This window comes from Carcharodon carcharias, chromosome 12 (genome assembly GCF_017639515.1).
Source record: "Carcharodon carcharias isolate sCarCar2 chromosome 12, sCarCar2.pri, whole genome shotgun sequence".
NCBI classification, from domain to species: domain Eukaryota; kingdom Metazoa; phylum Chordata; class Chondrichthyes; order Lamniformes; family Lamnidae; genus Carcharodon; species Carcharodon carcharias.
This window is the reverse complement of record NC_054478.1, coordinates 44990015-45013451: the sequence shown is the minus strand read 5'-3', so window position 1 is coordinate 45013451 and position 23437 is coordinate 44990015. Positions and strand designations below refer to the sequence as shown.

The following is a 23437-nucleotide window of genomic DNA, read 5'->3' as shown; positions in this document are numbered from 1 at the left end:
TTAAGAGGTTATAAGCTGAGCACTTTTTTTTCAAAGTATCTTTTCAAAGCCTCTGCATATGCTTTCTATTTCAGGGTCATTTCAAAGACTTGCTAGACTTGCCAATGGCTCAGTGGTTCTGTACATAATGGATACTGGGAGAGTGAGGATGGAGAATACATGGGGGCATATGGAAGAGGCACAGGCTGTAATAAAAGGTGTAAGTAACGGGCATGAAAGATATGAGGGGGCATGGAGAGGGTATGAGGGGTGGGTGGGGATTTAAGGGGGTGAGAGCCTAACAGTCATGATTACAACTGAGCTGATGTCAGAGTAAACAGAAATGAGCCTACTAGCCTGCTGGCCTTGCCATCCACCCGCCTCCATTGCCACCTCAGGCCTCCCTCCAGAGGCCAGTGGCCCAACTCCATCATGGCCCGCTTCCCTGACATGAAAATAGGAAGGGCATGGGCCTCCTTAATGGAGATGGATTTGTAGGGTCGGGAACTTTCTCGACTTCCCAACACCTGTCTCCTTCATGAAAATCCATCTCCTTAAGTTACAAAGAGTTCTTAAGTTAGCATGTGTTAGTAGTTTGACACAAATGCATTGGTCTACAGTCTTGATGAATACAAGGCAAACAAATGGAAACCCAATGTTAAGACCCACTTGAAGTGTAATAATTCCACCCATTTGATGTGACTTTGAAGCATTTGCATTTCATCATGTGCACACATTTCCAGTCAAAAAACATTTTGTCTCCACCCAGTCTCATTTCTGGTATGCAGATCTTCACTAAAGGCTTTCCTTATATATATATTGAAAGCTTCACCTATTCAAGGTCATTAACTTTCACAACTGGCTACCATTTTGAACAATAAAGATTTCTAAATTGTGGTTGGCCAATTCCAATGATCAATGAGGCTTGTGGGAAACATAATGATGTATGGAAAAAGAGAAAGCAGAGCTGAAGAAAAGCAAATCAAAATTATAAAATGTAGAATAGTAAGAATAAGAGAAATAAAATTGGATTGCTCCTTTATGTTATCTGATCATTTCACAGTTTCTAACCCAAGCCTTAAGAACTCTAAATTACTGATCAAAGATTAGCTTATCTAAGTTTTCCTTTGAAAAGAAATGGAACAATCATGAAATACAAACGCAGAAAGCTGTAGCACAGAAGAATTTGGGGGTCCTCGTGCATTAAACCCAAAAAGCTAGCATACAAGTTCAGCAGTTAATAGGGAAGGCAAATGGAATGTTGGCCTTTATTTCAAAGGGAAAGAAGTATAAAAATAGGGAAGTCTTGGTAAAACTAGACAAGGCACTAGTTTGACCATACCTAGAATACAGTGAACCTCTTTGGTCCTCTTACCTAAGGAAAGATAGACTGGCATTAGAGGCAGTCCAGAGAAGGTTCACCAGGTTGATCCCAGGTATGAAGGGATTTTCTGACGAGGAGATGTTGAGTAGGTTGGGCCTGTACTCATTGGAGTTTAGAAGAATGAGAGGCGACCTTTTCGAAACATATAAGATTCTTAGGGTGCTTGACAGGGTAGATGCTGAGAGGTTGTTTCCCCCTGAGGGAGGGTCCAGGACCAGAGGGCTTAATCTCAGAGTAAGGGGATCACCCATTTAAGATAGAGATGAATTGGACTTTCTGCTCTCAGAGGGTAGTTAATCTGTGGAATTATTTATCGCGGAGGGCTGTAGAGGCTGGGTCATTATAAGTATATTCAGGGCTGAGATTGATAGATTTTTAATCAGTAAGGGAATCAAGGGTAATGGAGAAAAGGCAGGAAAGTGGAGTTGAGGATTATCAGATCAGCCATGACCTCATTGAATGGGGGAGTGGACTCGATGGGACGAATGGCCTATTTTTGCTCCTATGTCTTATGATCTTACAGAATCATAGAACAATTTAGCACAAGAGGATGCTATTGGGTCCATCATGCCTAGCTGACTGTTGAAGCAGCTATGAAATTGGTCCCACTACCCTAAATTCTTTACCACAGTCCTGCAAACTATTCTCCTTCAAGCACTTTTCAAATTCTCTTTTGAAAGTTATTATTGAATCTTCTTCCACTACCCTCTCAAATAGTACATTACAGATCATAACATTTTCTTTTTATTCATTGCTGGGATTTGGGTGTCATGGGCTAGGCCGGCATTCATTGCCCATCCCTAATTGCCCTTGAGAAGGTGGTGGTGAGTTGCCTTCTTAAATCGCTGCATTGCATGTACTGTAGGTGCACCCACAGTGCTGTTAGGGAGGAAGTTCCAGGATTTTGACCCAGCGACAATGAAGGAACTGCAATATAGATCCAAATCAGGATGGGGAGTGACTTGGAGGGGAACTTCTTGGCGGTGCTGTTTCCAGATGTCTGCAGCCCTTGTTCTTCTTGACAGTAGAGGTTGTGGGTTTGGTAGGTGCTGTCTAAGGAGCCTTGGTGAGTTTCAGCAGTGTATCTTGTACATGGTACACACTGCCGCTGCTGTGCGTCGGTGGTGGGGGGAGTGAATGTTTGTGAACGTGGTGCCAATCAGGCTGCTTTGTCCTGGATGGTGTCAAGCTTCTTGAATATTTGTTGGAGCTGCACTCATCCAGGCAAGTGAAGGGTATTCCATCACACTCCTGACTTGTGCCTTGTAAATGGTGGACAGGCTTTGGGGAGTCAGAAGGCAAGTTACTTGCTGCAGGATTCCTAGCCTCTGACCTGCTCTTGTAGCCACTATATTTATTAGGCTAGTCCAGTTCAGTTTCTGGTCAATGGTAACCCCCAGGATAAATGATATTGGAGGATTCAATGATGGTAAAGCTATTGAATGTCAAGGGGCAATGGTTAGATTCTCTCTTGTTGGAGATGCTCAGTACCTGGCACTTGTGTGGCACGAATGTTACTTGCCACTTGCCAGCTCAAGCCTGGATATTGTCCAGGTCTTGCTGCATTTGGACATGAACTGCTTCAGCATCTGAGGTGTTAAGAATGGTGCTAAACATTGTGCAATCATCAGCAATCATCCCCACTTCTGACATAATGATGGAAGGAAGGTCATTGATGAAGCAGCTGAAGATGGTTGGGCCGAGGACACTACCCTGAGGGACTCCTGCAGTGATGTCCTGGAGCTGAGATGACTGACCTCCAACAACCACAGCAATCTTCCTTTGTGCTAGGTATGACTCTAACCAGTGGAGGGGTGATTCCCATTGACTTGTTTTGCTAGGGCTCCTTGATGTCACACTCAGTCAAATCCTGACTTGGTGTCAAGGGCAGTCATTCCCACCTCACCAACATGCTCAATAAAAAAAAATGCATGTCACTTCTGGTTCTTTCTCCAATAACCTTAAAAACGTGTCCTTTCGGTACTTATCTTTTGCAACGGGAAATCAAAATCCTACATGATTTTAAACACCACTATCAAATAACCTTCTCTGCTCTCAGAGAACAGCCCTAGTTTCTCTAGTCTCTCCAACTGCAATGTTTCAGCCTTGGCTCCATTACATGTATCTAGGGAAACAAAGGAATTATAAACCAGTTAGCCTAATATTAATGTTGCTGCCAAGTTATTAGAGTCCATAATTAAAAATAAAGGGACTGAATACCTTGAAAAGTTTTAGATGATTAAAGACAGTCAACATGGATTGGTACAGAGTTGGTTATCCTAACAAACCTGAAAGCATTTTTTCAAGAGGTGACTAAAGTCATGGACAGGGCAATGTCTATGGCTTCCTTTTACATGGACTTCCATATTGGCATTTGGTAATGTCCTTCAGAATAGACGTTTAGCTAAAGATAAAGTTCATGGAATTGAAGGTAAATTATTGACCTGGTTAAGATTTTGGTCAAGTGGCAAGAGTCAGAGAGTCAGGATAAGGTACTCTAACTGGTAGAAGGTGACAAGTGGTGTCCTGCAAAAATTTGTCTTGGGGCCTAAACTATTCACTATTTCTGAGCAATTTAGATGATGGGATTTCTATCCAAATAGTAAATATCTAAGTTTGCAGATGACACAGAGATAGGCAGAACTGTAAGTAGAGTAAATGGAAGCACCAAATTACAAAGAGATATCGATAGATTAAGTGAATGGGCAAAACTGTGGGAAACAGTTTGCAATATAAGTAAATAAAAAGTTACCCATTTTAAATCTAAAAAGGATAGAACAGCGTACTTCCTAAATGATGAAAAAGTCAGAAATGGTGGAAGTCCAAAGAGACTTGGGGATCCAAAAATATAGATTATTATAATGTCAAGGACTGGTAGTGAAATTAGTTAAAAAAAGGTATAAAATGCTGACCTTTACATCTATAGGAAAATAGTACTGGGAGGTGGTGGGCAGAAGTTATGCTGCAGCTGTACAAAGCCCTCCTTAAACCACAGTTGAGGTACTGTGAGCAGATCGGGGAACCACACTCTAGAAAGAATATATTGGTCTTGAAGGGAGTAGATTTACCAGAATGATACATGGAATCCAAGGCTTAAATTACGAGGAGCGATTACACACTCTAAGGTTGTATTATATTATATTTAGAAAGTTAAGGGGTGATCCCATCAAAATTTTAAAGCTATTAATGGCAACAAACAGAGTAGATAGAGAGAAACTATTTCTGTTGGTTGGGGGTCTTAGAAATATGAGACATAGACTAAAAGTTAGACCTTTCAGGAGTGGAAGTAGGAAACACTTGTGCACATAAAGGATGATAGAAGTTTTGGAACCCACTTTTGCAAACAGCAACTGATAAGTCAATTGTTAATTTTAAAACTGAGATTGATAGGTCTTTGTCAGCCAGGGGTATTAAGGGATATGGGGCAAAGCTGGGTATGTGGAGTTAAGTCCCAGATCACCCATGATCTCGCTGAATGGGAATTGGCACAAAGGACTAAATGGCCTGTTTCTAAATCTTATTTGCATCTTCTCCATAGCCTTGATATTCTTCCTAAAGTGTGGTTCTCAGAATTGGCCACAATACTGCAGCTGAAGTTTAACCAATATTTTATAAAGGGAAAACATAATTTGCTTGCTCTTGTACCCTATACCTTTAATCAGAAGTCAAACGGTGCCTTAACAGTCATCTCAATTTGCCTGGCGATCTTCAATTACTTGTACACATATACACTCAGGTCTCTCTGATGCTGCATCCCCTTTAAAATTGGACTATGTAGTTTACACTGCTCTCATTCTTCCTACCAAAATAAATCACTTCACATTCCGCTGCATTAAATTTCATCTGCCATGTGTCTGCCTATTTCACCAGTTTGTCTATGCCTTCCTGAAGACTGTTACTGTTCTCCTCACTGTTTACTACATTTATGAGTTTCACGTCATCCATAAACTTTGAAATTATGCCCTGTATATCCAAATTCAGATCATTAATATATATCAAAGACAGCAATGGTCCCAACACCAACCTCTGGAGGACACCATTGCACATTTTCCTCTAGTCTTTAAAACAACCGTTTACCATTATTTTCTGCTTTCTGTCCCTCAGCCAATTTCAGATCCACATGACTGCCAGTAGTTGTTTGTTTACACGGGTTTCAATTAGACATAGGTCAGTATTGCAGATTTTCTTTTATGAGATGGCACAAGAAAGTTTGTAGCCAAAGTTTGATTCTCAAAAACCTACTGGCCCAATGGCACAAGGTACTTTGGTGATCAAAGCCACAACTGAGGAACTAACTCCTCCTCTATTCATCTATTCCATTGTTCATGTCACCTTGAGCCACATTTTAATGATACAGTGGTATTTTTACTACCAGTCTTATCAAAGCCAGAGACCATGGAGCAGCAGATCCTCCTCCGGTAAGGTTGTGAAAAGCTGAACATCTGCTGTTCTAGGCTCAAGCTGATTCTAATTTAGATGATTAACTTACTAAATTTGATGCTAATTTTGCAAGTGATTTGAATTCCAGTGGGTTTTCTGAAAATATTGTGTTTGCCAGCTCAGCCTTGTCCACCAAGATTCAAAAGAGGTGTAATATCTTTGGGCCAGATATCAGAAACTGCTTCAAGCAATACTTGAATTTGTCAGAGAACACTGCAATTTTGAATCTAGCTTGGACTTGTATCACTGTGAGAGAGAGAGGTACACTTTCCTGTCTTTCTTGGTTATTTATTCTTCCTTATTTTTAATAGCAATTTATCCTTCAGATATGAGCATCACTGGTATTTATTGACCATCTCTAGTTCAGCTGATAGCATTAAGTTATTTGGGACTGGAGTCACATACTATCCAGACCAGGCCGAGGTGATAAATTTCCTTCCCTGAAGGACGTCAATGAACCACTGTGTTGTTATGACAATCCAGCAGCTTTCATGGTCATTTCATCTGATGCCAGCCCACAACCCACTTGATTTAACAAATTCAATTTCTCAACTTGTCATTGTGGCTAGTCCAGTTTCTTCAACATTATGCCATCCATTTTTTTTGTCAGTGCAACCATGTTTTACATTGTGTTATACCAGTAAATATCTGCCTGGATGAGAAATTATAATTTACAGTACTAAATATGACCTGCTTGACTACTTAAGAAGCCAGGTCTTTTGACCAATAAATTGGGTGGCTGTCCAAGGCATTAACTTCAAGTTGGTGACAACTTAGTTATGTCACACAGTGAAACCTTGTGGTTGATACTTCTTTCATGATACCAGTGAAACTTCACTTGAACATGGTCCAGTGTGTCAAGGTAAGTGCTTTGACATGCTCAGGGTTTCAGTGAATAAAATCTGTAATTACTCATTAATAATGGATCTAATGGGAGTAAAATAGGACATCTTGTTAAGATGCTTGAAGTGACTCATGTGGCCTGTTTGTTTTATCTGCAGGCAGGCAAGAAACCTGTTAACACATGTCCCTTCCTATAGGTCCTCCAACTCACCTGAATAATCATCTTTCAACATGGTACTTCAGTCTCCACATAAAATCCATACAATGGTGTTGTCACAGCACATTGTCAGAACATTGGTTTACGCCATTGGCTATTACTACTTGCCCATTTATCCATCCTACATTAGCTTGGTAACCAATTTTCATAACCTATTGCGTGGAATATCCTCAATGTTAGATCAGGACTCAAAGCTCAAGGGCAAATTTCCACCTCTTCAGCTCACAGCTTCTCCCGCTGTAAATGCCTATCAGGAAATTGCATGCTGGCAGTCCGACTTACTTCCCATCCATTTTAATGGATGGAAAATCAAGGCTCCTATCATGAACTTTTTTCATTCATTCTCACAATGTGCCCAAGACTAGCATTGATGACCCACACCTATTACACTTGAGAAAACACCAGTGGTCCTGATTGACGCAACTGAGCAGCATACGAAGATCACCAGAAAGGAAAGTTATGAGTCAACAACATTGGTGTGGGACTGGAGTCACTTTGGGCCAGAACCTGTAAAGGGGAGCAGATTTCCTTCCCTAAGTAATGTTAATAAATTAATTACAATGTACCTTCACTTTTACTGAATTTTCAGCTTTATTTCCAGAAATTTTAAATTGAATTTTTAATTTCACCAATTACCACGGTGGCATTTGAACTTATGGACAATTTTTTAAAATAGTGATCGCAGCACAGAATATGCTGCATGTCCCTACTGAGTATGGCAGCAGAATAACATAAGATTGGACTCCAGATCTCATTAGTGTAGAATTGTCGAGCTGCTTGCGCTATTCAAGACCCTAGAGACACCTCGCTGGTCACGGTGGAGGTGAAGCAACAAACCAATGACTGGCAGCTGCCTGTAGTGTTAATGTGGAGCAACTCCCACTTTACAATGCCTTTGGAATGGCAACACCTAGTGGTTCCCTTGGAAACTGTTGCTTTGACTGCTGTGCATACGCATGAAGCATACTGTAGTCACTCGCTGTCTACTTTTTCAATTTTGAAACAAGCATTAAGACACCAATTTTCATTTACAGTTGCCAAATACCAGCTTCAGATGCATGTCCATGAGACCACCAGACGAGTCCTAATTTATATGGTGGGCGGTGCATTTCCAGCATGGATTGAGTCTGTGCTGGACCCTCTGGCACCTAATGCCTCTAAATTGGCCACAGTGTGATACAATTTCTAGGCCACATTCTCTGGATTTTTGGTCAAGGCCTCTGGATGATTTGTTAAGTAACATAACCACTTCACTACTGTACCCCACATTTCTTCATATGTGCTCCTGGTAGATGCAGCCATGATCTGGGGGTGCAAACAGAAAAATATATCCCTGAACATTTTTCCTAATCTTTCTTTTCTTCAAATGAACATGTGCTATATACTAGCTTTTCTTCCAGGTTGGATCACAGCAGCTCCTATCTCAAACAACCACATATGAGATTCAAATCAGTACAGTATCTAGCTGGTCATGAATCAGCTGCCCTTCATGTGCTGGTTTGAGACATTGACTTCATTCAGTGTATAATGGGTCTTCAAAGTTTGGTTTACATTTATGGATAGGGGAGTGGTGGGGTGTGGGAGAGTAGGTCCTTTTGCAGTTGGTCTATTTCCTGCTCTTTGTAGCAGTACTAAGATTCCATTCTCTTCTCCTTATTAAAGTCTCATCTAATGGTGGGGATAGTAATGCAATTCTGGCCATCACATTCTGTCCAGCTGATGCTCAAAATACTTTCTTCTGCACCACCAGCCCACTAGGCATGATCCTCCATTATACCCCTGTGCCCACCCCAATTTTTCCCTTCCTCTTGTATATTTTCTCCATCCTACCATTTGCATTACTATATCTCTGCTGCAGCCTTTGACATATAATCACAGAATGGTTACAACACAGAAGCTCATTCCACTCACTGTATCCATGCCAACTCCCTCTGCCTGTTCCCCATAGCCCTGAAAATTCTCTCTCTTCAGACAATTATCTAATTCCCTTTTGAAAGCCACCACTGAACCGCCTCTTCAGGCTGGGTATTCCAAATCCTAACCACTTGCTGTGTAAAAATGTTTTTTCCTTCTGTCATCTTTGTTGCTTTTGCCATTCCCCTTAAACCAGTGTCCTCTGGTTCATGACTCCTCCACCAATGGGAACAATCTCTCGCTATCTGCTCTATCCATAACCCTCCTGATTCTGAACACTTTCAAATACCCTCTCAACCTTCTCTTCTCTAATCTAGTCAGCATCCCTGGAACCATTCTCGTGAATCTTTACTGTACCCTCTGTAAAGCCTTCACATCCTTCCTAAAGTGTGGTGCCCAGATTGGACACAATAAATTGTTTCTGTTATAAACATATGAAGTGCTGTGTCAACAGATAGCTTGATCAATATATCTCTTCTCCTTGTTTTTAGATCTAATTAAACAAATTTATCACAAGTTTTCATCGGCTTTCTGTTTACAATCAGGAGTACACATGCTTTGTAAGATTCCAATGTGTAAATCAACAAATGTGTCAAACTTTGCTCTGAATGATCGTAAATTTCTAGCCAACGATGGCACCGGCTACATATCAGTGACTGGTCAGTTATGATCAACTTTATGACTGGTGATATTTTCTTGCTAGCTGTGACATCTTCCATAGTATAAAACCATAGTACAATTTTCAAACAAACTCAGATTTCAATATCAGAAATATGGACCTATAAAATCATTGTTTTAAATCCCCAGTTCCTAATTGACTAATTACTGTGACTTGTTTGCCATGCCCCAATTGAATGCCATAGAGGATTAATGAATGTCAAGCTTTGAAGTTTGATCAAAAGTTTGCCACAATAACAATATAAACACCTTTCAATTGAATTTTTTTAAGGGATAACTAATTGACCGTGCCTTTAAGAAATTATTTTTTTTAAATCAGCCTAAATCTTAAAGGTGGATGGCTTCGATTTTATAAGGTTGACAACACTGTCAATGCCACACAATATACTGGTGCCTGCGGTGATTAATGTTGCGCCTGGTCCACAATTTACAGAAGCATGCTGACTTTGTTTTGGTTCAACCTAATGTTGCAATCTGAGGAAATGCGCTGGATTTAATCTCAAGCCATTCTTTTAAGAATTTAAATGCATGTACATAGCCCGTCATATATTAAAAAAACGCTGACAACATGCCCTTACCAACAGCATTGTAAAGCCAGCACCTTGATTGTAAGGAATGATCTTTATCTAATACCCGCATCATCTTCACTGCATTTTGTGGCTTTTCAACTTTTTTTCCTCCACCCCCACCAACCCACACCCCCTGTTGTCTGCAAGTTGAGCCAACGACCTCCCAAGATTTAGACACAACAAAAGACAGCCATAAAACTGTCTAAAACCTTCTCACAAGGAAAACTTATAATTGACATGCTCATGTATCTTTCCTGTCCGCTTGAAGTAAAACAGCAGAATGCAGCTGCCAACTCTTCTGATGCAGTGATTAAGCATTTTGAGATCCAACAACATCTTTTTGACAAACGCATTGATCACCCCTCACATTTCCACGCAAAAATAATTTGCCTGCAAAAATATTTTTTTTAACCAAAAAAAAATCACTCACGCAAAAGTTGCACATTCGCCTTTAAAATAAAAGACAAACTTAATCTTACCAAACTGGGCAAGAGATATGCACACGTTGAGTACAAAAAGCCCAAAGAGATGATAGTAACCAGATGATGCCGGCAGAAGAAAGGGGGACAGGAGACCCATGGTGAGTTAGTTCAGTGTTTCATTTGAGCCACGATATTCCCCCTGAACCGCCGAGTCCTTGTTGATTCCAAGCAGGGTCCCATCCATAAAGCCGCAGAAAGTCAGCGACCGCAGTCTGTCGGCGCCATGCAATCCCGGGCTGGTGTCAGATCGCAATAATCCTGCAGAGGGCTCACAACATTCCCACATTAGCATTTCCGAGACAGGAAAAACGTGCTCGTGTGTCCAGCCCATAGAGATCTTAAGGATCAGATATGGTTAAGAGGCATAACCCACTGTACACATTCAAATGAAGGCACCGCATTGATATTACGCACCACTTTCTGTTAGCTCGGTAAATCTCATTCTGTTAATTATCTTAAAACTGATTAAAGGGGGGAAGCGCCCTAATCGAATACAGTATCGTTCATTGGCCAATTGCCTCACTGGAAATCTTGCCTGTTGTTCAGTTCTACAGCTCTACAGAGAGGACAACATTTTTCCTTTTTTCACAATGATTTGCAAGTGCAAGCAACGTGGTAAAAACAATTCAATTTTGAATCATGCCATTCCATTAACTAATTTCATTACTGATAACAGAGGAAAACCCCAATCCACTATTTTTGATAATGATACTGAGTCCAATGACAGGACTCCTGCTAATCAAGACAAGTATTTGGATCTTCAAGCTTTGTGGCAGCAACCATCCAAGCAAGTGGTTTTGATGAGCCCTGTAGATGGTGGAGGCATTGAGGGATCAGGACTTAAGTTGTTAATGAGGTTTCAGCCAAGATAAATGACACTAAGTTTGATAATCCAGCTGTAACATGCACAATATTTATATGAAATGGCTGAGTGACCACAGAGAATGTGTTTTACTCATTATGCCCAATAATTCTACACCACTGTGGCTGACTTAATTGTCCTCTGACATGGCTTAGCAAGCGACACAGTTGTATCACTTGCAGCAGTTCAAGAAGGCCTACAACACCTTCTCAAGGGATGGGAAATAAATGCCAGTCACTAGCGACATCCACAACCTGAGAATGACTAAAAACAAATCAATTCTAAAAATGTACTTGTGGACAATGTTATTGAGAAACAGTCGAACTGTTTTGGTGCAGGAAAAAGGACCCGAGTGTGTGAGCCCACAGGCATGACACTATGAAGAGAGGCTTGAGATAGGGGACTGTGTTCCAATAGAGCGGAGAAGACTAAAATGAGATATAAATTGAGGCTTGTAAAATTATTTGACCAGGTCTGGACGCCTATTTCCTCTGGTTGGTAAGGCAATGAAATGGGAATCAATCTAAAATTTTCACGAAGATAATGGTAGGAGAGGTTAGAACAATTTTTTAAAGCAGATAGTTGTTTAGAACCTGTAATCCTTTACAACAGGTAGTAATTTAGGGAAAAACTATTACACCTTTTGAAGAATAGACACATATTTTCAGCAGAAGACAATGCAAAGTAATGGGATTAGGTTTAGATTTCTTTAGCAAAGTGTCAGCACAGATACAATAGGTTGAATGGCTTCCTAGTATGCTACAATATTCTTGTTTCTAATTTCTATCTCGATTTGTAGAACATGACATGCAAAATTGCAAGTGTCATTGTAAAGCAATTCTGCTGTGGGTCAGTTGGTAGCTCTCTTCAAAGGGTTGGAGGATCAAGTCTCACTCCAGGGCTTGAGCACAAAAATCAAAGCTAACACTCCAGTGCAATACTGAGGGAGTGTTGCATTGTTGGAGGTCCTGTCTTTCAATGGGACATTAAACTGAGGTTCCGTCTGCCCTCTCAGTTGGATATAAAATAAACTCTATTTTGAAGATCAGTGGAATTATCCCCTATGTCATGGCCAACACTAACCCCTCAAGCAAAATTACAAAAACAACAGATAATCTGGTCACATTGCTGTAAATCCCACTGCCCCATCATCCTGGCTGGTCTCATCAGTGAAAAATGCATATAAATTTTGGCCCTGACACTCATGTCAATGATCGCTTTTATGCTCTTGTGGGTAGCAGATTGTAAGATTCTACAAATATCATCAGCAAATCCCTGGGAATAGCCAGAGGTGAAAAAATTAAGGGCTGTAATGTCTTTGACAGCCATTGACAATGCATGCTCACTTAGTCCAGTTGGCAGAAGTCTTCTTCCAGGAGGTTGCAAATGTCAGCTACCACCTGACAGGAAACTCAACCCCTTTAAGCACTGGTGCTTTGCCATGTCCGAAAAGCGTATGTTCCACGTAAAAAGCCTGCATTGGGGTATCACCTCTTGCAAGCAGGAGCTTTGTGCTCATCCTATTCCAGGTATTAATCTAGTAAACCTTCTCTGAACCACTTCTAATGCATTTACATCTTTCCTTAAATAAGGAGATCAATACTGTACACAGCACTTCAGATGTGGCCTCACCAATGCCCTTTATAACTGAAGCATAACCTTCCGACTCTTATATTCAATTCCCCCCGCAATAAACATTCTATTATCTTTGCTAATTACTTGCTGCTTTGAAGATCATTTCTACTACCATGGAGTTTTTTGCCTTTGATTTACGTTTCCCTTGTGTTCCCAGTCTTTCAAGGGGTTGAGCTTCCTGTCAGGTGGTAGCTGACATTTGCAACCTCCTGGAAGAAGACTTACTGCCAAATGGACTAAGTGAGCATGCATTGTCAGTGGCTGTCAAAGACATTACAGCCCTTAGTCCAGTTGGCAGTAAGTCTTCTTCCAGGATGCTGCAAAGGTTAGCTACCACCTGACAGGAAACTCAACCCCTTGAAGCACTGATGCTCAGTCATGTCCGGAAAGCGTATGTTCCACTTAAAAAGCCTGTGTTGGGGTATCACCTCTTGCAAGCTACCACCTGACAGGAAACTCAACCTCTTGAAGCACTGGGAACGCAAGGGAAATGTAAATCAAAGGCTAAAAACTCCAAGGCAGTAGATATGATCTCCAAAGTAGCAAGTATTAGCAAAGCTAATAGAACGTTTATTACGCTAATCCCTTCTCTTCTGTTGAGCGGCAGGTGGTTGAGGAGAACACAGTTGTTGCTCCCACTGGTATTGCTTCTGCTGCTACTGGAGTTACTGCTGCTGCTGCTCATCTTGTTGCTCATCTGAGGTACAATATAGAGCTGCATAAGCAGCTCACATGTTCATATGAAGGTTGGCATTTGAGAAATGTAAATCAAAGGCCCAAAACTCCAAGGTAGTAGCAATGATCTCCAAAGCAACAAGTAATTAGCAAAGATAATAGAATGTTTATTGCGAGGGGAATTGAATATAAGAGTCGGAAGGTTATGCTTCAGTTATAAAGGGCATTGGTGAGACCACATCTGAAGTGCTGAGTACAGCATTGATCTCCTTATTTAAGGAAAGATGTAAATGCATTAGAAGTGGTTCAGAGAAGGTTTACAAGATTAATACCTGGAATAGGCAGGTTATCTTATGACGAAAGGTTGGACAGGCTAGGCTTGTATCCGCTGGAGTTTAGAAGAGTAAGAGGCAACTTAGTTAAAACATATAAGATTCTGAGGGGTCTTGACAGGGTGAATGTGGAAAGGATATTTCCTCTTGTGCGAGAATCTAGAACTTGGGGTCACAGTTTCAAAATAATTGGTTGTCCATTTAGGAGAGACATGAGGATGAAAAATATTCTCTCAGAGGATGTAAGACTTTGGAATTCCCTTCCTCTAAAGGCAGTTGAGGCAGAGTCCTTGAATATCTTTAAGGCGTAGGTAGATAGATTCCTGATAAGCAAGGAGGTGCTCCTGTTTCTTATGTTTATATGTGCATAAGTAATATAAATCAGGCCCAAAGCATGCTCTTGGATTAAATCCTTTGAACAAAAGCCTTTCACTTCATCAAAAAAGCAGAAATCAGATCTCAGCATTTAAAGCATTTCTTGCCTGTCAGTTGCACAGCCCCATCAAGTCCCACTGTCCTCTTGCTTTGCTTTCCATACAGAGTTCCAGGGAGCCTGGAAAACCCATTCAAAATTCAGAGTTAAGAAAAGAGTTAATGAGTAGTTTGCACACTTAAATCGCAGACCTGCCTTTCTCAAAGGGGTTTCCGCTGCAGATCGATCTCAGATTAAAGGCTTCCCAATACATTGGCAGGTTCAGCTGTTTTAACTCACTGGTTAAATGTCTTCATACAGATTTGGCCATAACCTTCATTGTAGCAATAGTCTTCCTGAATACAAGAGCTGGCTGAATGCTGTGTTCAGCCATGAGGGCATAGCCTCTAGCTGAGGGTCATTAAAACCAAGGTGATTTTACTGATCTCCATCATAAAGTCCTGTCCCACTTTTCAGAGCCTCTAATATAAAAATCCCTGCTATACCCTGACTTATGTCTTCACCAAATCTGTGATGCCAGTACATGCATTGCATCGTAAATATAAATAGCACCTTTAATGGCATTTCACAGGAGTTATAAACAAAGTATGACATCAAGTCAAATATTGGATCTGATGACCAAAAGCTTGAAGAAAGACTTAGGTTTTAAGGAGTATCTTAAAGGAGAAAAGTGAGGCAGAGAGGCAGTGAAACTTAAGGAGGGAATTTCAGAACTTAGTACCTAGACAGCTGAAGGCACTGCCAACAATGAAGGAGCAATTAAAATCGGGGAATCACAGGAGACCAGAATTAGAGGAGCGCAGATATCTCGGAGGGCTGTGGGGCTGGAGGAGATTACAGAGATAGGCCTGGAGGGAAAATAATTGCATGCTGAATGTTACGATGTTGATGCCACATGTGTGTTGCATGCATATGTGGGTGAGCAACTTTCACACATTTATCCTTATTGCCCTTTGATTTTTATAACTGTAGAGCAGACAATTATTACTACATTGCATGTTTGTTACTACAAGGAATTTTGTAAAATAATGTTAAATTAACCCTAACAGTGAAATTACCCCAGAGTAAAAATGTACCCCTACCTTAAAGTTGTGGCTTTACCTGTAATATCAACATAAAATACTGAAGTAATATCAAAGCTGTAATGAGCATCATCAGGAAAATAAAAATAAATGAGCCAATTACTACACATTTTTCACAAAGAGCAGGTTGCATTTAGAAGAATCAAACAGCTACTACTTCAACTATAGATGCAGTGTTCCAGTATCATTAAACATGTAAAAGAAGGTAATTCTACAAAGAGGTGGGCGTGGGGGTTGCTACAAAGTATGATAATGGCCCAGGAATTTCTGGGAAAATGACAGCAAGTTCATAACGCTGTAAAACAAGGGTTCAGCATGTAAAGGGTTAAGGTGGGACTGAGTACTGTACTGCCCACACAGTGATATATGAGAACACATAACCCACATCTAGGGTCAGTGTGGTGTTGGACAGAGCCATGTGTAGAAGCAAACTCGGAGACAGCTCCTAGCTTGGACTTTGAGTGTACCTATATTTATAGTTTGTAGTAGTTCATAAATACTTACTGTTGAACTGCCTAAGACCACAAATACCTTAATAACTCTACAGAACTACACCCAACACCTTACAACAGGGTGCCAGTGAATGGAACAAGCCAAAACCTTGCAGAAACTGCAGAAGAAAATTAAAATCTTGGAAAACTAAAGGAAAAATCAAAGAAGCATTCCAACCTGAAGAAAAGCTCAAGAACCAAGGGCACAGAAGGCAAATGCCAGAGAAAAGTTTCAAAGAAAGGTTTGGAAGCTGAAGGTGGAAATTAAATCATCACTGCAGCAGAGCTTCAATACCCAGAGTGTGCAGAGTTAGTGGGCCTAAAAATCGCAGTCCGAGAAAACTGATTCCTGAGCCCATGACTGAACACATGATGGCCGAGTTGGCTCCGAAGAGAGGGAAAAAAATTAACTAAAAATTAATTGCAACTGAGTAGGCAGCTTTAAAACCTAGCAGAAGCTGGGATCCAATGCTTCCATGACCTAAGGACAAGGCAGCAATTGTTGAAAAAATTTAAATGCTGATAACATGAACACCATTACTGTGGGAGCCCACCAAAACCAGAAAGCGCAAGAAAACCCTTTGTGAAGAAGCAACTGACAGTGACATCCTGGATTTTCAGAAAATTCTTAAAGCTAAACCTGCAATTTAAAAATTTTAACCATGGATTAGAAATCCACTCTTCCAGGGCAGTTTGGACTCATGCAAGGGTAAAATTTGACACAGAATTGGGCCTCCTGGAGAAGAAAATTCTTAAATGACTGCAGTACATTAGGTCTAAGTAGGAAATCCAAAGAAGTCCAGATTAATACGTTTTTATACTCGTTCGGTGAATTTGCTGATGAATTGATCCTCATGCAATGTGTTGATGAGGTTTCAGCATGCTTTGATGAAGAAGCATAAGACATAGGAGCAGAAATTAGGCCATTCAGCCGATCGAGTCTGCTCCGCCATTCAATCATGGCTGATAAGTTTCTCAACCCCATTCTCCCGCCTTCTCCATGTAACCTTTGATCCCCTTACCAATCAAGAACCTATCTATTTCAGTCTTAAATACACTCAATGACCTGGCCTCCACAGCCCTCTGTGGCAATGAATTCCATAGATTCACCACTCTCTGGCTAAAGAAGTTTCTCCTCATCTCTGTTCTAAAAGGTCTTCCCTTTAGTCTGAGGCTGTGCCCTCGGGTCCTAGTCTCTCCTACTAATGGAAACATCTTCCCCACATCCATTCTATCCAGGCCTTTCAGTATTCTGTAAGTTTCAATCAGATCCCCCTTCATCCTTCTAAACTCCATTGAGTATAGGCCAAGAGTCCTCAAACGTTCCTCATATGTTAAGCCTTTCATTCCTGGGATCATTCTCGTGAACCTCTTCTGGACCCTCTCCAGGGCCAGAACATCCTTCCTGAGATACGAGGCCCAAAATTGCTCACAATATTCTAAATGTGGTTTGACGAGAGCCTTATAAAGCCTCAGCAGCACATCCCTACTTTTATATTCTAGTCCTCTTGAAATAAATACCAACATTGCATTTGCCTTCCTAACTACTGACTCAACCTGCAAGTTAACCTTAAGAGAATCCTGGACTAGGACTCCCAAGTCCCTATGCACTCCAGATTTCTGAATTCTCTTCCCATTTAGAAAATAGTCTATGCCTCTATTCTTCCTACCAAAGTGCATGACCTCACACTTGCCCATGTTGTATTCCATCTGCCACTTCTTTGCCCATTCTCCTAACCTGTCCAAATCCTTCTGCAGCCTCCCTGCCTCCTCAATACTACCTGTCTCTCCACCTATCTTTGTATCATCTGCAAACTTAGCCAGGATGCCCTCAGTTCCTTCAACTAGATCATTAATGTATAAAGTGAAATGTTGTGGTCCCAACACTGACACCTGTGGAACTCCACTGGCCGCCATCCTGAGAAGGATCCCCTTATCTCCACTCTCTGCCTTCTTCCAGACAGCCAATCTTCTGAAATATTAAAAGCCTTTGGCAAATACTTTAGCTTTCAAGTTGTGAAATACACAGAGCTTAAAAAGAAGGTAGAAAACCCCCAGGAAAGCTACAAAAGGAAAAAAAAAATGCCCAAGCAAACCACACAAGAACAAGAGAGAGGCAGGGACAAATCCGGAAGCCTTAAAGATAAATTTTTCTGAAAATGTCGACATATTTCCCAAGCTGCAACAGCCGGTGGCAGTGCTGAGCCAGCTGACAATGGGTAGAAGGTAAAGTTGAGGATGCTATGCTACGAGCTGATAGTATGCAGCATTAGAGAACTATCTGGCTAACACTGAAACCAAAGTGAATGACAGGGACAAAGCTCTGCAGCAAATAGAGAAGGAAAAGACAGAAATAAGCTTGGAAAATGTTCATATCAAAGCTGAATTGGAAAATTTGAAACATAAGATTCAAGCTGAGTATATAGCTTTGGAAACACATGATAAACTAACGTCAATGAACCAAACTGTTCACGATTGGAACAAACAAATTTCTGAGGTGTCGCAAAGGCACAAGCCAGCTTTGTAAGAAACAAAAGGTTAAATGTTGAAAAGAATGCAATTTGAGAAAATCTGAATCATGTGCAGACTGGGTGTGTTTCTCCAGAAAGGCATAACGAGGAGTTAACAACTTTGAATTCTATTGTGGACAAATCAAAGCAGGAGTTGGAAAAATGCAACTAAAAGTACAGCCAGGCATGACAGCAGACAGAAAATGCACTCAAACAAGTTATTGCCCTGAAAGACTCTTTAAAGAATCAGTACATGCCCATGGAAGAACATGAGGAGGTAAAATAAAAGTTGAATACTGCTTCAGAACAAGCTGCATTGGAACTTTCAGTAATGACAAAGCAATGCACCGAAGTGCAATGTGAGTTGGCAAGAGGTCAACAAGAAAATAAACAGTTGAAAAAATAGATAATCATCCTCCAAGATTAAATGCAAAAAGAGTACATAACACTTCAGCACCATGAAGAAATGAAGACTGTTTTGAACAGCAGAATGGAGGAATAGTATAACAAACTCGAAGAGACTCTGTTTAATTATTAGGAAATTCACGGCAAAGTAATTGAGCTTCTCAAAGGAAAACCTGTTGAAGAACTTTCACATGCTATAAGAACCCCTCAGGTCAAAGTTTGTTCCTCTGGAAAATTATGAAGAGAAGCAAAATCAATTTAATGTCACTCTGAAAGAACTGAAGAACCAGTTTGCAGAGAAGACTCACTAATGTTTTATATTCCAGGATGAAGCCAAGAGATACAAGAAGGAGGCAGAGCTGAAGAAAATGGTTGAACATGAAAATAAAGAACCTAGACAGAGAAAGTAGGAGCTCTCACGAAAGAATGTGAAGAGCCTCAGAAGCATTTGGCAGAAGTGCAATTACAGAATGCAAGCTTGAAGGACAGCACAGAGAACTTATGCTCTGTTAAGGAAAAACTAATCAGTGTAGTGCACCAGCTATCATGTACAAAAGATAAGTTTGATAAGGAAACATGAGAACTGATGAGAACTCTGGAAAGAAGACTTGAATCACCTAAATGATGAACTGGTCAAAACAAATTCAACAAAGATATATCTTCAATTGAAACTTGATAAACTTCAAACATCAGAAGTCTCTAGTAAGCATGTGGAAAATGTCTGCAATAGGAGAAAAAATTGTTAATGGATCAAAACAGTTGCTTTAAAGCAGAAGTAACAATCAAAACTGATGAAATTCTTGAACTTCAATCCAACCACAACAACATGAAGGATGGGATGCACAGTATTGAAGAGCAAATCTAGACATTTAAAGCAGATAACGAAAATTCTAAGAAACAGATTGAAGATCTAATGAATGAATTGAAAGAGTTGAAGGAGAAATCAGTGGGCATGGAAGAAAGATTTTGAAAGGAGCTGAATGTCCAGGTGAAGTTGTAAAACCTATATAAGAGATATGCAGATAACTGAAACAAAGACAACTGACCTCACTGGAGTAGTTGTGGAGCTGAATGAAAAGACTTGTAAGCTTGAGAAATAACTGAAAAATAAAAAGGTAATCAAAGATTCGGGTGCAATCGTGAAACAAGTGGGAATGAAGGTTCTATTTTTGGAACATAAATGTCAATGTGCATTGCATCGAGCCACATGAAGAAAGAAAAAGAAAACACACTGGATCGGTGTGAGCTGAGAATTTATTCTCTCCCTAAAGAGCGGGATAAACCAATGACCAATCATAACAAAAAATTGGGGACCGACAAGGAGCGATTCAATGCCAAGGAACAGAAAAAAAAGGTGCAAAGACACCAAGTTAGGAGAATAACAAACGATTCATCAAAATTCACCTGCAGCAACTGAGCTTACAAATCCTCCCACGGTAGTGAGAAGAAGGTATGGATGGGTTATAAGGTATGGGCAATTAAAATGTTGGCCTAGCCAGCGATGGTCATGTCTCATGAAAGAATAAAAAGACAATTTTTAAAAGGCCTCCAGATTGCCTGAACCTATGAACTCAGAGATTTGAGGTGGGTAGATGGAGTGGAAGTAATGATGTAATACATGAGGTAAATTGAGATAATGTGTAAATACATTGGATAAAGCCTTGTGGGAGAGGTGTAGTATAAGGGTTTGGCGCATAAGGTTTAACATGGGGTTAAGTACAGTGCCAGTCTCACGGTGATGTAAGAAGGAACACATGGCCCACACCTAGAAGTCAGTGTAGTGTTGGACAGGGGTATATGCAGAAGCAAGCATGGAGGCAGCTCCTAGGTTGGACCTTTACTGTACCTATATACATAGAGTTTCTAGTAGTTAGTAGACACTTCCTGTTGAACCACCTAAAACTACAAATATCTTAATAAGACCTGCCAAACTATAATCAACATTTTACAACATGGTGCCCACCATTTTTAAAGGATAGCAGCAACTCAGCAAAGCAGCTAACTCCTGAGATCTGGGCATCAAAGTATAAAGGTTGGTGGCAGTGGTGGATGCAATGCAGAAGGTACACTGTCCCTGTAGGTCTCCTTCACTCGGTTGCCACACCTAAAACTTTACCTCTCTTTTCACTTTAATCTACCAATGCACTGCTCCTTCATCATTCCCAGGTAGCTAAATGTGTTGTGGATTAAAGATTAAAGGGAAGCGCTGGCAATAGGGTGTAATGTGTTCACACTTGGAGACAATGGCAGCAGCATCTGTGTCTAAAATGGTTATACTGCTGGTCTTCAAAGTCTCAGTAAGGCCTTCAGAAAGTTGGGTTATAAACAGCTATGCTTTAAATTGTCTATTAACATCTAAGACAGAATAGGGTTGGGGTCTAAAGAACAGCTAATCAGTCTTTCTACCTGGATACAAGACCCCTGTGATTCATGGGCTTTTAGATGGGGAGAGATCTTTGGAAACCACTGTGAAAATTGCTAGGAAAAACCCTCACCATGAAAGATGGTGCTGAGGTTAAACGTTACCAGGTTGGGAAAGGAAAAGAATGGAAGTCAACCCTCAGGAGCTGAGAATCATGCTGAACTGGTTCCGAGTGTATTGAATGTCTACTTAAGTATAAAGTATACTTATGTAGTGGATTTATTGGCTGTGTTAAAAGTAAAGGGAAAAGTTCTGTTCTGTTGTTAAAGTGTAAGTGGCTGATAACAATAGTGTTTAGTCATATGGGGCTTTTAGTCAGTTTGTTACATTAAAAATCTTAACATGTGAAATCTTGTTGTGTCATTCTTTCAGCTATCACTGGAACTTCAATTGTCTTTAAGAGTTTAGGAGGTGGCGGCCCTGGACTTAATTTTAGGGAAAGAAATTAGCGTAGAAAGGGAGGAGGTTCTAAGTGGTCTGGCAGGCTTAAATATAGATAAATCTCCAAGCCCGAATGAAATGTATCCCAGGCTGTTGAGTGAGGCAAGGGAGCAGATAGCAGGGGTGCTGGCAATAATTTTCAATACCTCTCAGGTCACAGGAGAGGTGCCAGAGGACTGGAGGACAGCCAATGTGGTACCGTTATTCAAGAAGAGAGGATGAGATAAACCAGGGAATTACAGACCAGTCAATCTAACCTCAGTGGTGGGGAAACTATTGGAAGCAATTTTGAGGGGCAGAATTAATCTACACTTGGAGAAGCAGGGATTAATCAAGGACAGTCAGCATGGTTTTGTTAAGGGGAGGTCATGTCTGATCAAATTGATTGAATTTTTCGAAGAGGTGACCAGGTGTGTAGATGAGGGCAATGCATTTGATGTCAGCAAGGCTTTTGATAAGGTCCCGCATGGGAGACCGATAATGAAAGTAAGAGCCCATGTGATCCAAGGCAATTTGGCAAATTGGATCCAGAATTGGCTGAGTGGCAGGAAGCAGAGGGTGATGGTCGAAGGGTGTTTTTGTGACTGGATGACTGTGTCCAGTGGGATTCCACAGGGATCAGTGTTGGGTCCCTTGCTGTTTGGGCTATATATAAACGATTTAGACTTGGATGTAGGAGGGTTGATCAGCAAATTTGCGGATGACACAAAAATTGGCGGGGTGGTAAACAGTGAGGAGGATAGCCATAGATTACAGGAGGATATAGACAGGCTGGTCAGATGGGCTGATCAGTGGCAAATTGAATTTAATCTGGGTAAGTGTGAGGTGATGCACTTGGACAGGACAAACAAGGCACGGGAATACACGATGAATGGTAGGACCCTGGGAAGTACCAAGGATCAGAGCGACCTTGGTGTGCATGTCCACCGGTCCCTTAAGGTAGCGAGGCAGGTAGGTAAGATGGTTAAGAAGACATGTGGAATACTTGCCATTATTAGCCAAGGCATAGAATATAAGAGCAGGGAGGTTATGCTGGAACTGTATAAAACGCTGGTTAGGCCACAGCTAGAGTATTGCATTGAGTTCTGGAATCTGCATTATAGGAAGGATGTGATTGCACTAGAGAGAGTGTGGAGGAGATTTACCAGGATGTTGCCTGGGCTGGAGAGTTTTAGTTATGAGGAGAGATTGGATAGACTGGGGTTATTTTCCTTGGAGCAGAGGAGATTGAGGGGGGACATGATTGAGGTGTATAAAGTTATGACGGGCATAGATAGGGTAGACAGGAAGGAACTTTTCCCCTTGGTGGAGGGATCAATAACCAGGGGGCATAGATTTAAGGTAAGGGGCAGGTGGTTTAGAGGGGATGTGAGGAAGAATTTTTTCACCCATCTGGAACTCACTACCTGAAAGGGTGGTAGAGGCAGACACCCTCATAACATTTAAGAAGAATTTGGATGTGCACTTGTGATGTCATGGTTATGGGCCTAGTGCTGAAAAATGGGATTCGAATAGTTAGGTACTTGTTTGACCGGCACAGACTTGATGGGCCGAAGGGCCTTTTTCTGTGCTGTAGACCTCTATGACTCTATAAGTTAATGGCCTCTAATGTGAGAATGGCTGGGATTTTCCATGCCTGCCAG

The 23437-nt window shown here is 41.0% G+C and overlaps 1 protein-coding gene across 2 annotated transcripts in view; it reads right to left on the bottom strand.

Annotated features, from left to right (window-relative positions):
* The window catches only part of LOC121285190 (von Willebrand factor D and EGF domain-containing protein-like), a 311018-nt gene extending 300282 nt beyond the window's left edge, over positions 1-10736 (bottom strand). For both annotated transcript variants that reach the window (XM_041201452.1, XM_041201453.1), the window contains exon 1: positions 10504-10736. In XM_041201452.1, coding sequence (XP_041057386.1) covers positions 10504-10603 — 100 coding nt within the window. In that variant the 5' untranslated portion in view covers positions 10604-10736. The remainder of the gene's footprint in view (positions 1-10503) is intronic.
* Between the last annotated feature and the right edge of the window lie 12701 nt (positions 10737-23437).